The sequence below is a fragment of the Dreissena polymorpha genome, chromosome 12 (assembly GCF_020536995.1).
Source record: "Dreissena polymorpha isolate Duluth1 chromosome 12, UMN_Dpol_1.0, whole genome shotgun sequence".
Lineage (NCBI taxonomy): Eukaryota > Metazoa > Mollusca > Bivalvia > Myida > Dreissenidae > Dreissena > Dreissena polymorpha.
In genome coordinates, this window is record NC_068366.1 from 40,632,396 (window position 1) to 40,649,581 (window position 17,186).

Here is a 17,186-nt window from a genome sequence, read left to right on the forward strand (position 1 = left end):
TATGAATATACATTAGACGGCATATTATATAGTCAGTTTGATGAACATTATTTTGGTCTCCTTCTTGGCATAGGTCGTTATTGGAGGGGGGGGGGGGGGCCGGAAACTATAGTTTCCTAGTGTTTGACCCTTTTCAATAACGAAATGAATGTCTTATTAATTTCCTAAAATCAGAATGAATGAATCAAACAATTACGTTGGATTATTTGGATTATTTAACTGAATTCTCCACACACAAAACATTAATCATTGCTCTTTTAAATATATATATATACGAACGTTTTAGAACAGACATATTTCTTAACTGGTTGGATACTTGTGCCTAATGCAATATCATATTTTTATGACACAACATCTAAGTCATGAATCTCAATGCCAACTTATGGATGACATGGGCGAGAAGGCGAGACTCTGATACAAAAGAGCAAAATCGTGTTGCGAGAATACGAGATCACGATAAGAGAATGCGATATCATAATGAATTGTAATCTCGCGTATTTGCATCGTATTTTCGCCATTTCGTCCTTTTTGTTGTGTCGATCATACGAGAACACGTTGCGAGATCGTGATATTAATATCGCAATGATATCACACTCTCAAATTGTAATCTCGTAACCTTGCATCGCTACTTCGCGATACCGACCTTTGAATTACTACGGCGAGGACTCGAACATACGATGCATGCTGATCTTGCGTCGTGATTTAATGTTCTTGCATCGTTGTTTAGCTTTTAAATCAAAACTATATATATATGGGTATCTATAACTTACACTCTAGAACTGAACATAATTATTAAGCCCACATTTTAAGCCGCGTATTGAATAACATTTATCATGCTGATAATCGTTATGAGCTCACAATTGCTCGTCAGTAATATTGGTTTAACAAGTACGCCTTACAACATTTTTAAAGTGTAATAAATATACGAAATAAAAAATTGAAAATGGACGAGCTTATTTTCACCGTTGTATTGTATAATTAATTTAGTGTATTAAACTCATAATCTTCGTCTTTACTGACTCGGATCCTAAATCCGAATTAAATAAATGAATCATTCTAAGAATAAAAGATATAAGGTTGTCCTATCACGTGTATTATTGCCCGTGCAAACAACCATGTGCGAACAAGAAAAGTAACCACACTAATTTCAACAAATCGGCAATGTGAATTGAATCATCCTCTACTAAAAAAATCCATTTATAGTGGCATTGTGGAGCCATTGTATAAAAATTAAGAATATTTGCAACTTTTTTTAACTTCCCCTGTCGATGTTTTTACATTTTAAAAAGTTTTCGAACAGTTTTCTGTTAGTAATATATGAATTATAATAATTGTTGTAATACGTCGACAGTTTAATCATGTTTCATTGTTTAATTTGCGATTATAATTACATTATTTGCAATGCTATTGACACTTATTTATCAATATAACACAAACTACGACCTTAAAGTAAATGGGTTTACTTGAATTTCCATCGACGTTTGTCCTTTTATCTGCCCGTCTTTCTGTTCGTTTGTTTTTATACATATAAAAAATTACCGAAGCATTCTTCTACACCCTTGAATCTCAAAACAGTGGTTCTGTAAGATTTGAAGCTCTGCATTTGCAAGTTTTATCATCTGACATTAAACGTTCCAAACGTTATGTCTCTTTCTTCAACATGGACATTTCATAACATCATGATTACTAATAATCACTATTTGCAAAGTAATTTCCCATAAAGAAGATTGGTACGTAACACCGTATAGTCGTCATCTAAAAAGTTAACTCAAAGTTTACCCTTGTTGCCCAAAATTGCTAATCACAAGGTTAATGTAGACTAAGATAGCAAAATAACTTTGACAAGCTTTGCTCTTTAAGGGGTCTTTTCACAGATTTTGACATGTTTTATGTTTGTCATTACATGCTTTATATTGATAAATGTAAACATTTGATCTAAAAATATCCAGTAAAAAACAAAAATACAATTAAAACAAGAAAAAAAGTAACCATCAACTGGGCTCGAACCAGTGACCTCTAGAGTCCTGGAGTAAAAAGTCTTCCACTTAGACCACTCGACCATCCGTGCTCATGCTTTGAGGGAATGAAGTTTTATGCCCCCGAAGGAGGGCATATAGTGATCTGACCGTCCGTCTAACTGTCCGTCTGTCTATCAGTCTGTCCGTCTGTCATTCCGTCACACTTTGCGTTTAGGTTTCGCGTTTAGGTTTCGAAAAATGCTCATAACTTCCATGACCCTTCACATAGCAACTTTATATTTGGCATGCATGTGTAACCATAGAGCTGCACATTTTGAGTGGTGAAAGATCAAGGTCAAATTCATCCTTCGAGTTCAAAGGTAAAAAATCATGTTTCAAAGCCGCGCAGTAGGGGACATTGTGTTTCTGACAAACACATTTCTTGTTTACTTTATATAACAAAATATAACGACAACAACAGAACTTTCCAAATTATTTAATCGTTTCGCGTTGCAACGCTTTATAATTTTTAGGTTTTCAAATCGTCAAAAGATGCATATAATGGATATTTAAGAGCATGGTAAATGTTCAGTATTACTATTTTCTCACAAATAACATAACTAAAACGAAAATTTGCGAATCTGAAGCAACTTTGTATAATTTTGTCAATTTACCAAAACGTGAAAAGGTCCCTTTAAACCTCAAGATCCAGATGGTTTACATTTGGTGTGTATCCTGGTTATGTTTTCTTTTCAAGATTTATTCAAATCATCCCATTAGGGCCATATCTGACCAAACCTTGGCGGTCACATGATTTAAGTAGACTTTCATATCAAAATATCTTTAAACAAATAGTTTTTATCTGATACCACTATGTATATATTTTATAAACATGTTGTAAAATCATGTCCCTGTTGTAAAAACTGACCACGTCCTAGGATTAATTTTTTTATCTACAGTAGCTACATATTTTCACAAGCGGCGTCAAGGGCTTTCTTTATCTTTATGTTCCCGATATACAAGTTTACACAACCGTGAGCGTTTAAGAATGTAGACAATGAACTATATATGAAGTATAAACTTTTGTTCTTTAATCATTAGTAGCTGCTTAAAAAATTACGTGAAATATATTATTCCAAGGCGGTTTTTCAGAGAGTTGTTTAATGTAAGCACGTTCACAGTCATTGTTTTCCCATAGTTAAGGTCTTTAATATCGCTTATTGCTTTTACAGTATCAGATAGTCTAAATGATTCAAACATATGTCTTCAAATGCAAATTTAACCTTACTTAATTTGAATGATTTTTTGCTTACCGGATCACTGAATTGTAAAATTATCCTTAAAATGGCATCCTAATGTGGCGGATAAATGCAGCTGCAATAGTACTGATCAACGTACCTAGTGCGTCATGAAACTGTTTATGAAAGGTAAATGCAGCGATGATATTTCATTTCTTCGCATATATAATCGGAGGGCGATACTGCGAAGGTAATATCGCGATTTCGTGACGATGCGAAAGAACGAGTACATTCCTGATATTGTATTTACTTGTGCACAATTGTATTGGTCCAACAAATTGTATTATTATACGCATTACCGATAACACTTAACGCAAATTTCCAAAATTATTTTCTCCCATACAGGTTACACAATTTTAGCCTCGACAACACTTGAGATTATCATCATTCTCTGCAATGTGAAATAATTCATAAGTATTGCACTCTTGAAACCATGTTTTTAGGAATATATTTCAAAAGACAACTTAAGAAAAATTATGGGTTCGAGGTTAAACAAGTTTGATGAATGAAGGATGCTTTCAACAGATTATGTTAACAGTTTGTCAAGAAAACAAGCAAATACTACAAATATTTAACACATGAAAGAATTAAGAAAGTTTAATGTCATTGTAAAACAATTCATGTAAATGCAAATCAACAATCGCCACAACAGTTAACTATAAATAATAATGTGCATGTTTAACTGCACAATCTTTTAAAGTCTTAATTTTAAGTCCACACTCCACAATAATCCATTGTGATCATTGACTCGTAAATATATTTATATGGAATTTTCGTTGTGTTTGCAACAAATTAAACACCTTATTGTATTCTTAATTGGTGTTTTCAAGGCCAGAGGTCAGGTAAAAACCAGAAATAAAAATTCATCAGAAGCCCAATGTAAAATAACTCTGAAAAACTGTACCCAAAAACAACCAATATTAACATGTAACTGTGGACATTGTGTAACTCAAACATAACGTGTCATTTTAGCCAACTTATTAATGCGGTTCGAATTCAAATAAGTAAAAGTTTACTGATCGAAGACTAGCGTACAACTGACCAAACAATGAACACCCCGTGCACATTCCCTCCTATGTACGCCTGAGTGACCATCACTCACGTGACAACCACACGCATGAAAAAACCGCACATATACCGGTTTTGTGCGGTGCGTTATGTTTAGAGATTCGTTCTGTGCTATAATCCTTAACGCACAGAACTGAAAAAGAATATCACAGACGGAATGCAATCATACGGATTATAAATCATCACAACCGGTGGAATTCTGAACAAGTGATTGGTTGATCGACTTTTTACACAATAAAAGGATGCATTCAATACGGAAATACTGACAAAAACTCATGAGAAAGTCGGGATTATCTACTGAGAGTGCAATTTCAACATTCAGTAGTAGCATATTGACTTTTTGTGATGTGGGTTCATATACAGTTAACGAGAAAATTACAAATTTCAAAAACTGTCAATATTAAATTTAAAACGCAATTGTTGCCATGTGTTGCAATGACGAAATCTATCAGTTGCATGATGTTTTTCGAGCTATGACATAGACGTATTGCGAAAGGTTTGCGATATAAGTGGCAGCAACCAGTATCGTCAACATAAAAGTCTGGTATATTTATTTCTTTATTTAGAATATTTCTTACAGAAATTCCTTCAAGCAAACAGCGCAGACCCTGATGAGACGCCGCATCATGCGACGTCTCATCTGGATCTACGCTGTTTGCCAATGCCTTTTTTCTAGACGCTAGGCATAAATGGGTTAACAGCTTTGTTTTATTTTTTGAATGAACAGTAGATGTTTATCATAATAATGTCTATATGTATCTTACACAGTAATCTTTTATTTTTAAATTCTCCAAAACATAAGACTAAACAATTCCGTTACAGCCATAACAAAGGTAAAAGTAACGTACCCTAGATAGTATATGGGCCTATGAGCCCAATATTATATTCAAATAATATATATATATACTCGTGTTTTATGAGAGTAAAATTGACATTGAGTAAAAACGGGCAAGAAATGTTGCTTGGTTATCAGCCGACTGTGAGTAAATGGCTGGACAGATTTATTTGAAGTAATTTTTTTAAAGGTTATCCAATTGCCCATAAGAGGACCAATGGATGCTTTTGATTAAAGCTATTTTGACATTTTTGCGGCCCGCAGAGACAGGTCTATGATAAATTCTAGTTAATGACCTTGTTATGATTCCAATATCAGAGGGTAGGGATTTTTTTCATTGCTCTTTGTCAATGTTTTCTCTCATAAAACACGATTATATATATTTATTTGAAATATTGGGCTCCTGGGCTTATATACTATCCAGGCCAAAAAAAAGGTCCGTTTGGGGTCTCCTTGGAAAAAAAACGGTCGGTAGGTAGGGATTTATTTTTTGTCTAACTGACCACCAATCAAATTAATTTTTTAATTAAGAATACATGTATGTTTTTGCAATCATACACTTATTAGATATTTAATTTGGTAAAACAACTCATTTTGAATTTTGAATAGTATATCTGATTTTAAATGGTTTGCTCGTTTGTATTAAAATATTTTTTAAAATATATTATTATGATAAAGATGAGCATTTGTTAACAAACAGATAGAGAAATGAGTAAGTACAGCAAATAAATATGCTAAGACCTAACAAACTAAGCTTTGGATGGAACGGCAGTCTTTCCAAGCTCTCATATAAAAGCATTTCCAGCAAAAGATTTTTTGCTCGGAACGCATCTCTTCGGAGTACATTGACATGTTTATAAATGTTATTAGACTCTTTTATTCATTCGCTGTTGTTATACATTGTGGTTCACAAGAGAAGCCCTTTCTGATATGTTGAATCTTTTTTTCCTGTAATAGTAGTTGGCACTCCATCCATGGTCCAAATCGAAATATGGCAACACATCTTTTAAAAAGATAATTATCTTATATTAAGCAAAACTACTTCTTGCAGTGTAGTTAAATGAATGTTTTTCATAATTTACTTACTACACAAGTGTCAGTGTTGTTTAACATACCATATAATCAAGCATGCAACATGTAATAAATTCCTAAAACATCATGTAATACTTGATAATGTATTGTTATTTACAGCCGTAATGCTATAGTAGATTAATTCTCCACACAGTTGTTCAATTAATCAACATCAATATACTTTTCCCAACCCACCATAAACATTGTTTATTGTGTTTATTGTCTACAAAATATATGGGTAAATATATTACGTGCGCTCGCAGACGTGAATACGTGCGTATGCATTCACTATTATGTGCGCTCGTGAAAGCAATTCTCGAGCATCTAAAATCAATTCGTACGCACAAGAAAGCAATACGTCCGCACTTGTATTGAAAACATATTTCCCATATCCCTCTATAAGTGTAACCCCACAGATTATAATAACACATCACTTATTAATATAGAAAACCTAAACATGCGTATTTTATTGGTTTTTCTCTTTTTTTTGTATGTATGTACTCGGACTTTTTAATAAACACCAGTTACGGTAAGTGGTACTGTGCTCACCAGTTATGAAAATGAGGGTTATTTTTGAATGTTGATGCATATATTGTGATAATACATGTACAGGATTTATACCGAGGTTAAATGGATATCAGAAGATAATCCGGTGCGTAAGGATTATGTCGAATAAGTATGGTAAATGTACTGACCTTTCAAAAATTCGCAAGAAAACATAAAAAATCAGCCGTTGGTCGCCATTTTGAACACCAGTTAAGATTTTTCTCACTTACGCTCCACCAGTTATTGGCGTAAGATCTACCCCCGGCGTGGAAGGGGTAATAATCCCGTTGCATTAAAAGGTGCTGTTAGTGATGTAAATAATTATAGAAGGATGACTTTAATTAATTGCTTTTCAAAATTATTTAATAGGATTTTGAAGAAGCGCTTGAAACGTTTCGAAATGCAAACACTATTATTTTGCAACTGTTGATTCTAAATATATATTTAAGTCGATTGTACAAAATAATTTAAATGGAAATGTTGTACTTACCTTTTTGCCAGCTCGTCTTTCATTGTTATCAATTAGCATAGTTGTCTGCAGTACTTCACTTGATTGCCAATTTTCGTTGAAATGAATACCTTTCGTATTTTAACATACTTAATGTGTAGCGATTTCATGCTATTATATGTTTTGGCACTGTTTTATTTTTCAACGTTTGGTCATGATTACATTTTTTGCTCTCTCCTTAACAGCTGTTGCTGCGTTTGGTGTTAAAAACAAGAAATCACGCGTAACCGATCGTCGGCAACACAAACATTTTCCGCATATATTTCGTATTCATATCTTAAATACGTGTGCCTTATTTCATCCGGTTGCATGATTTTACTAAATACCCCTTTACACACGATGTTTACCTTTGTAAAGCAATACTATATTTAATGGATTAGCGTTTATTTCGTATTAAAATTCGTTTTATATCTCGACTTTACTCGCTTCGAAATTTCTTATTGCGATGACTTTATTACAGCTCCACCAAGAAAATTCGCAGCGAGTTAAGTCCAAATATAAAACGAATTTTAATAAACGCTTATCACTTTCTTGCTGATATGGTTGGAAAAAGAGCGGCGTTGAAACAACTTATACATAAATAAAGGGTATACAACGGCGGAAACTCGAGTCTCGGCATGAACGTCGCTATCTTCTTTGTCACGTGATTACCCTTTCAGTATTATGAAAATTGACTTGCGTATACTTATATGTTGAAGGAATGTCATTAAGAGAGTGTAAGAGTGTTTTTTAGTTTTTCATTATTTTTTTTATTTTTCCTGTATTTGAGCATTTATTTGTTGAAGGAAAATATTGCAAACTTTGCTTTTGTATTTCAGTCCACAATGAACATTACAACATCCGAAATGTCAACCACGACCTTGACCACTTTGACGCCACCATTCCCCGGAAACACATCATCGGATTTATCGAAAAGTAAGAGTTTTGTTTTCATCAGATTTACATCGCATGGACTACCGATATGTCCAACATGCCTGAGACGTACCTTTTCAAGTATCAGTATAAAAGTGTTTTTATTGTTGATCGTTTGAAGTTGACCTTAATTGACATATTGTACAGAGTGCCAAATTGTAACTGTCAAGTATAATAAATTAGCGAATTCGATAATAGTGTGCTATTATATTAAAGCTACAATAAATAATGCCAGTAGATAAAAATGTAGTACTCAGTGGTGTATCGTAATTAATAGAGGTTTAAAATTATTTATCTCAAATTGATACAGGTGCAACATGATAACATACATGTATGTATGCGGTATATCAACTACTAGAAGAAGAATTTTAATACGTATTACACACCAAATGCCGTTCGTCATTTAGACTACAATTTTAAAACCATAAACTGGTTTATTTCATACATGATATTCAAACTTTGTTATTGTTTTTAGTGTAAACCGTGATTCATACGCCTCTAAAAGATATTCCTAAGAAATAGGCATTCGCCATATCTCTGTCGGCACTATTTCCAATTGTCAGAGCACATGGTGTGACACGAAGAAGTATACAGGAGAATGTCCAGTCAATACATGGATAAATGTAATTTCAAAACGATACCCTGTGCCTCTTTTAAAGCTCAGTCTACTTTACTGTAATCAATAGTAGTTGGAATACCAATTTAATATGTTCGTCTATTTCGGTTATTACAGCACTGCCATTAAGAAGCATTCTTCTTATGGAGATGTTCCAAATGTTCATATGTTTAGTAACTGCGCGGATGATACAAAGAGATATAATAATTCACCTCACGTCATAACGAATTAAATTATCTCCCAGTTAATTTATTTCTATATAGACCGAGCAAAGTTCATGCAAAGAATAAAGATATTGACATGTGCCGAAATTTTAAGACAAAGTAAAAATGGGGGAGACAGCGTAAATAATAACAGTTAATTTTATAACTTTAGTTTCATCTTTTTGACAATAAATCACATTTTGGTTAGTGGTTCCAATTGTTTTTGAAGGAAATTTTTCTATACATAAACGCCTTGTTTAACTAAAATATTATATTAAAGCTTGCCAACATGAAGATAAAGCTAATTTTTTGAATGAATATCGTATATATACCGTTAGGATGGAAACGTATTATAATACAAATTACTAGATCGTAGTAAATTCCGTTAACATACTGTTATGTTGTCCTAATCTCATTAATCGCGTGCACGAAAAACGCGAGTTCGTATTTAGGACAAAATTCAAGCGTGTAATTTATGCTAATAGAGTTTACAATTATCAGGTTAATGTTGACTCTCTATTACTAAAATACGGTCAATTCAGTGTATGTATTTTTGGTTTCAGATCCGGAGGGACATACAAAAACAAAAACTTCCGCCGTGATAGTCAGTTTATGTGTGCTACCTCTGGGTGTTATCAGCGTTATTGTTCTTCTCATTTGCATACGGAGGTAAAAGCTCATGCGCGTGCGTTGGTGGTGAGCGCTCGCACATGTACGTGTCATTGACCCTGTCATTTATTTTGTTCAAAACACATGGACAAATGCATAGCCTCAAAATAGTTTGATAGAAATCGTCCCACCTGACGATTAAAACTTCATTGGGGTTACACTTACCGTCGTATCTCAGCTAAATAAATTACAACATAATAATTTTTGTTATTGAAATGTGAATTAAAACATATAAAGTAAAAGAAGTAAAAGATTGGTAACAGTTACATTAGATACACGTTACTGTACGGATGTTGTCGGCAAATATCAATTAGAAAAAAAAATATGGCTAGATATAATTGCACTTATTTCACTTATGATACTTAAATGTTGGATGTTGTGTGATCCATGTTTTATTTATTATCTAAATTCCCGAGTTGGATCAGTTAGTCCATATGAATAACATTCACATTTTCCAGATTTAAACGTAACAAACTGAACTTGAGGGACAATGGGCTGATGATAAATATTGAGTTAGATATATCTGATATAACTCGAATGACTGCAAAACAAACCGGAATGACAGTAATAGGCGCCACAGAAGATACGGGAGCTGGAACATCTAGCTTCATAAACTCCATCAATGAAGTCAACATTGGGAACTCATGGTAAGCGCCCCTTAATGCCATTGGATTCACAATGTAACATAAACAATAAGGATAAGATATAGTCCACCGAACAATGAAATAAATCCAAATAGATAAAATATTATTAAATATATTATAGTTAAAATGCATTTAATCAAACTCACGCATATTCAAATGATTAACAAATCAATAAATCAAGAATTAATTGTTTTTATCATTTCATGTTCGCTATACGGAATAATGTTTAACGGCGGGTTTTTCATTCACTTTAAAGCAGTATATTTGAACAACGCAAATTATCACAGGCTATTTGTTAAACAAGCGACACATGTGGAAACAAATGTAAGCAATCACAACTTTAAGACTTCAACTCTTTTATTCAGACGTCAGGCATAACAGTCGTCTTAAAACAATGGAATGAGCTCAACGCCAATAAGGTATTGTTTTATTTAGTTATATTTGTGTTTGTGGTAGTTTTTCAGACAATCGCTCAAGTACTCGGATGTCAAATGTTCATCAAGTGATCTCATCCAGCAGAGAAGAACCTGGACAACCGGAACTCGTAGAATTAAATACATTAACTCAAGAATTAGGTATGTCCTGCCGATTAATTGTATTGCTGTTTAAAACCAAAACAATAACATGGTTGTTTAAACGTTTATTTTCTAAAATAGGGTAGGCTACTTGCGACATTTCTTACTTTGTATACAAAATAAGTTTTGGAAATATGATCGATGGTTGTAAAAATTATCAAAAATAAACAACACCCGACATAACGAAAGAAGTTTGATCTTAACAAAAATTTAGGATCGGTTGTGTTAACATAAAGAAACAGTTATTTACGCCTTATAATTTGTTACGGTTTGTAAGGATTTGATCACATATAAATAAAAGAAGAACACTTTGTTAAGCGGGCCGGCTAGCTCTGTTGATAGAGCGCCGGACTACAGATCTGAGGATCTTGGTGTGTGGGCATTGGTCATGAAAGTATTTCTACTGCATTTGCCATCTACCTCCGCATCAAGTAGGGCACTTGTCAGTTATTTTCATAGGTATAGGCCCTTAGAACTGGTAAACCAGCTATACAAGAACAAGAGTGAGTTGACATACTGACCGACATGATATAAGTCAGTGCTGGTAAAACAGCTATACAAGAACAAGAGTGAGTTGACATACTGACCGACGTGATATAAGTCAGTGCTGGTAAACCAGCTATACAAGAACAAGAGTGAGTTAACATACTGACCGACGTGATATAAGTCAGTGCTGGTAAACCAGCTATACAAGAACAAGAGTGAGTTGACATACTGAACGACGTGATTTAAGTCAGTGCTGGTAAACTAGCTATACAAGAACAAAAGTGTGTTGACATACCTACCGACGTGATATAAGTCAGTACTGGTTAACCAGCTATACCAGGAAAAGTGTGAGTATTATGACTAGAGAACTGTTCAAAACGGCGATACAATCTAATTATACAAGAAGATGGTACTTTTATATATCCCTATATAAATAAAAAATGATTCTAATCATAAAGTGTTACGCGCTTATAACGATACACAGCGACAGCCGATGTGGTGCCGATATCAACATAATCTCTAGATATGTACGAAATCATAGCCTTTAGTTAGAACTTTAAAAACATAGATACAGAGTTGGAAGTGAAACCATTATGTTTTAAACATGTGAGTTACCATTTCTCGATCTGAAGCAAATACCATCGTAAGGACATTTTCTGCACCTTGCGCGAGGGTTATGGTTGCTATAAGTAGCTGGCGTAAACAAGTTGTTAAACCGATTTACATATTTTTTTCAATTTAAAACCGTACAGTTTTGTTCTTCATATTATCGATAGTGTGTTTTTATTTAATGGTTCTGAACAAAAATATGTAATACATGTCGCCATTGTTTTAGATGCTCAGGCAAGCCATTTTGACAAGTACACGATTGATGTTGCCGGCCTTCCTGCTTATACATACAGTCGAATTTCAATTCAAGATATTGAACGGAAATGCAGAAAACATCTAACAAAAACAAGATTCAGTGAACGTGACAGAGAAGCATTCCTGTCTAAAGATGTTCATCTGTTTTCAACAGTGGGACAAAACAACAAGTTTAAGTTTGCCACTTCAATGGATTGTCGCATTGAAATGAAAGATATTGCAAACACAATTAGCTGTACATATGCGCCGTGCATTTTTATTATTGAATATAAGCAGGTCCGTACCATCGCCCATATTTTCGAAGAACTTCAGAAAAAGGGGTTGGAATTTTGCGTCTTAATACTTGGTCATAAATCTTGGATTGATGATATGCAAACTTTACACAAGCGGCTGGTTGCATTCGCTTCGGAAAGTGATATGCAAGACGCTGTAGATGATCTTTTTGAAAGGTTTTCATTTTCGGTATTAAGAAAATTGATAGAGCAAATCGAGACAGAGGCTAAACTTTGCCCGGATGAATGCAAGACAGGTAGGTTTTGATATAACGATACTTGTGTATACATCTGAAGATTGATGGACATCTTTAAATATATGACAATTATATATCACTTGTATATTTATTCCATATATATGTAATGTAGGTGATTTTAATGAGACGTTGCAAGAAATCTATCAACACATACGAGCGGCGTACAACAACAGTGGGGTACCTGAAGATGAGCGACCATTGATGCCAAAATACGATTTCAATTACCCATCAAACGTAAATGAAGTACGTATACAACGAATCTTTAATACATATTGATATGTCGGGTTTATAACGTTTGTTCATGTACATATACACTGAACAAAGTCCGGAATAACGAGCATATTTATCCTTGTAACATTTGAAAACCTTTTGTATCGATTCCAATTAAGAAAACGCATTTGTTTAGGTTCAGGTTGTAAAACTAAATGACTCACGTGACTTCTACTCTTTTGTAAACATATACCACTTCCCGCCATCAGTTTAATATTTACTAAATATATATGTTGATCTGATACATACATGTGTCGTTGTAGATCATCACTCAAGTTCTTCAAATACAAGGGGTTATTGCCTGCTTTAAAAACAACGGGCGACTGAATATATATATTGATAACACAGCTGTAAAATCTGAAAGTGGGTGTACAAATGAGGTTATACATATTCTTGCTGTTTGTGGATTCGACAAATACTCGGTCTTTGTCGGTAGTTTGGAGCGTTATTGGCAAGCTGGCGATGCCATTTCGAATCCTCAGATTGAGGCTACGTTAGGAGGATTTGCTAATAAGTGCATCGTTTTATCGCCACCTATTAACCACTATCAACAAGAAAATGTACAGGTCCACAATGACGAGCCCATACTGGTAGCTCTAATATCTCGCCATGTAGCTACACATTTACAGTCTGGTGATCTTAAAGTTTCCGACAAGATCCTAGGACATATTGATTATATACATGATTTGGATTGGCTCGATATCGTACCAGTGGATGTCGCTAAGGAATTTCATAACGAATGCGAGACACGGTTTCGAACGGAAGATGGAATTTTGAAACATGCAGAACTTAGCGGGTATACATTAGAAAATCGATCGCCAGTTCACATTTGGGGAGCAAAATCGGCACCTGGTTTGGGAATTCTATCAGAATGTGACCCAAGCGAATCAAATAATTACATTTTTGTTGCGAGTCGATCCGATGAAAATGTTTTCTGCGTCCCCGGTGACAGTGGTTCTATTGTTTGTAGCAGGGACAGAAAAGGCCGATTGTTTGCATTAGCAATCCTTATTGGTAAATTTAACCCATCGAAAATAATAGAGCAATCGCAGCAAAATGGAAACTATGCCAACAAATACGATGACATTTCAGCAGAGGAGCAAAAACAAGAGTCCAACGAGCATGCACAAAACAAAAATGAGCAAACTACATGCATGGGAGACGAGACAGCACACGGAACAGACAATCGCACGTTGATAACTGAAACACTGATAGAAAGCAGAGAAGGTCTAAAACTAGAGCCAACATTTGTGGCGCTCAATCTCTTAAACGCATTTAAAGGGTTGTCTGAGAAATACAATTCTGAATTCAGACTCTGTAGAGAAAAGGAAGAAGTGACAGCTTAAACATATGTAACTTATTACGTCTAACCCGACGCACAAATCATACAAATATGTTCGATTTTCGGACAAATGTTACAAAAATATCTTCAATAAGACCTACATACACTTGAAGACTTTTCTACCGCAACACTTTTCAAACTTGATAATCTCAGTTAAGATTATGATTTAAAAAAATATATGTGATCATTTGACTAAATTCTGAGCAAGCTTACGATAAAATCATCCATCCGTAAACCCACCTAAATTGATGAAATTGAAATATATTTAGAATAATATCGCGTGTCAACATTTCCACGTGCAAGAAGATGAAACCATACATACCCCTCATGCTAAAGCATCCGATCCTTACGGATGAATGATTTTATCGTAAGGTTGCTCAAAATGTAGTCAACTGATTAAATGTAAAAAATGTATTCAAAATCTTTAGTCATATCTGAGATATTCAAGATTGAAAAGTGTTGCGTAAGAAAAAACTCCAAGTGTTTTGAAAGTGCTTATATAAAAAATAGTATTTACGATCTTATTTTCTTTTGTTCAAAACAGAAGGAGCGCTGATAAATACAAAAGCTACAGCTAAAATTCCAAAGAATTTGTTTCAGAAAATATAAGATATTGGAAAGAACATTGCAAATAGGTTTCTGCTGCACAGCACAAAACTCTTGCATGCACACTAGACATTTACTCAGTTGGATACCCCGTACATCTGTTTAGAATCGTTCGTTCGACGTATACTCAATTTTAAATCTCCATAAAAAAACAATAGTAATTTTTGGCATAAAAAATATGTTGGATGTTGCGTCGTTTTCAACAGTATTTTCTTTTGTGTTGATTTAATAAGTATAATAATGATCACGAGTGCTTATGTTAGCAAATTTTATTTTTAGTGTTATAGTAAATATGTGTCATGTGTAATAGCCAATTGTTACCATTCTTTATGTTGTCAACCCTGTATAGTAACTGTAAACGATAGAAATAATTGAACGTGACAGTAGATGTAAAAGTTGGCCTTTAAGAGTGAAAGAAAAGTTTGGTGATTTTGGTCTGCATTCATACGTCCAATTGCCTTTTAATTGTAAACATGTATTATCTGATTTAAGACTTGTACTTTTGAACAGACCTGTTGATCAATGGAATAATGATCTGCAGAGAGTTAATGGTGTAAATGGTAATGTACGTAATAAATTACGAACATAAAGGCTCTTTAAAGATCATTATCAGGTTGAAAATTATTGTAGACTTACTCTTCCAGTTCCGCATAGATTGGCTTTAGCCAAGTTTAGGTGCGGTGTTGCCCCATTAAGACTGGAAACTGGGCGCTATGAAAATGTATCGAAAAATGAAAGAGTATGTCCATTATGTTTTAGTGCTGTGGAGTCAGAATCTCATGTTCTCTTAGAATGATCTACATATTTGTATGATAAAAACTTATTAATTGAAAAGGCTAATATGGTAAATTGTAGCTTTCATTCGCTAAACAACACTGATAAACTCGAGTTCTTGTTTACACACCCAGATATGATTACAAAAACCTGGTGTAACAAATTACAAGTCAGAAACAATACCTTGCACAATAGATTATTTTAACAACTTTTAAGATCTTCAGCTAAATTTAAACTCGCCTTTTTTCTTATATTTTTTTTTATATATAAAACTCGCCTTTTTTCTTATATTTTTTTATATATATATATATATATACATGTAATATAGTCTTCTATTATTGCATAAGAATAGTCATGTATTAGTTGTAATACATTTGAAAAGAACATAGGTGAGTCTGTATCAATTTACTGATGTAAATAATGAATAACATGTATGTACATTCACGTCCCTTATAAGTCTTTTGTAGAATGGTCATATAGAATGCAATGTATCTATTTTATGAATGTTAAAAGACATTTTGACAATACATTGTATATACTGGGACTATAACAATGCAATAAACTTGCTTGCTAGAACATTTGAATGAAATTGAAGAAAGGTAACTCTTTAGGGCTAAAATATGGTTGGCAATATGGTGCGATTACTTCCCTTCAATCCTATGTATGGCTAGCAATTTTACTGTATACATTATAAAAACTGATTTTATATAACATGGGAGATTTATATCACCTTAATCAAGGTATGACCATGGTGATTGGAGGATCTTTTAAGATGTTTAATTGTTTAATTTAAAAATTCAAAAATTCATTTTGTAATGACGGACAATATATTGAAACAAGTGTATGGCATTCTGATAGGGTCGGTAGTGGTAATGTAGTTTTTTCCATGTATAATCATGATAGTCATGTAAAGTACATTGATAAGCGTTGAATAAGTCTCTTATAATTCATTGTATGAATGGCCAATGTTTTATCTGTAGCTTTATGTGTTATATATGCATTGTGAAAATTGTAAATATTGGTTGAGACTATAATAAACTCTATACAAAAAAACGTGAAGTGCGCTGCGGTATGATGGTGGTATACTCGAATGTAAGTTTGCACATTTTTTAAACTTCTACTGTTTTATGTTTGTGTAATGTTGTGCAAATGCTTTAAGTTTAGATTAATTTACAAAACCTGTCCATGAACGTTTAGACAACGCCTCGTACCTTTATGTACAAACTTATTTTATTTTCCTCGCATCTATCATTTGATCTAAAGGTCGTTTTTTAAGATTAAACAAAAACCCTTTTATTTGATTATATATGAATATATCAAGGCATTAGTAAAAAGTCTTTAATTACATTTTTAATCTTTGTGGATATATTTATTTTTTTCTCTTTTATTGTTAAAGTTATGCTTAATAAAAA

At 33.6% G+C, this 17,186-nt stretch overlaps 1 protein-coding gene across 3 annotated transcripts in view; it reads left to right on the forward strand.

Moving 5' to 3' along the window:
• LOC127853028 (uncharacterized) overlaps positions 1-15,914 on the forward strand; it is a 387,010-nt gene extending 371,096 nt beyond the window's left edge. For all 3 annotated transcript variants that reach the window (XM_052387154.1, XM_052387153.1, XM_052387155.1), the window contains exon 17: positions 13,433-15,914. In XM_052387154.1, coding sequence (XP_052243114.1) covers positions 13,433-14,398 — 966 coding nt within the window. In that variant the 3' untranslated portion in view covers positions 14,399-15,914. The remainder of the gene's footprint in view (positions 1-13,432) is intronic.
• Positions 15,915-17,186: the final 1,272 nt, after the last annotated feature.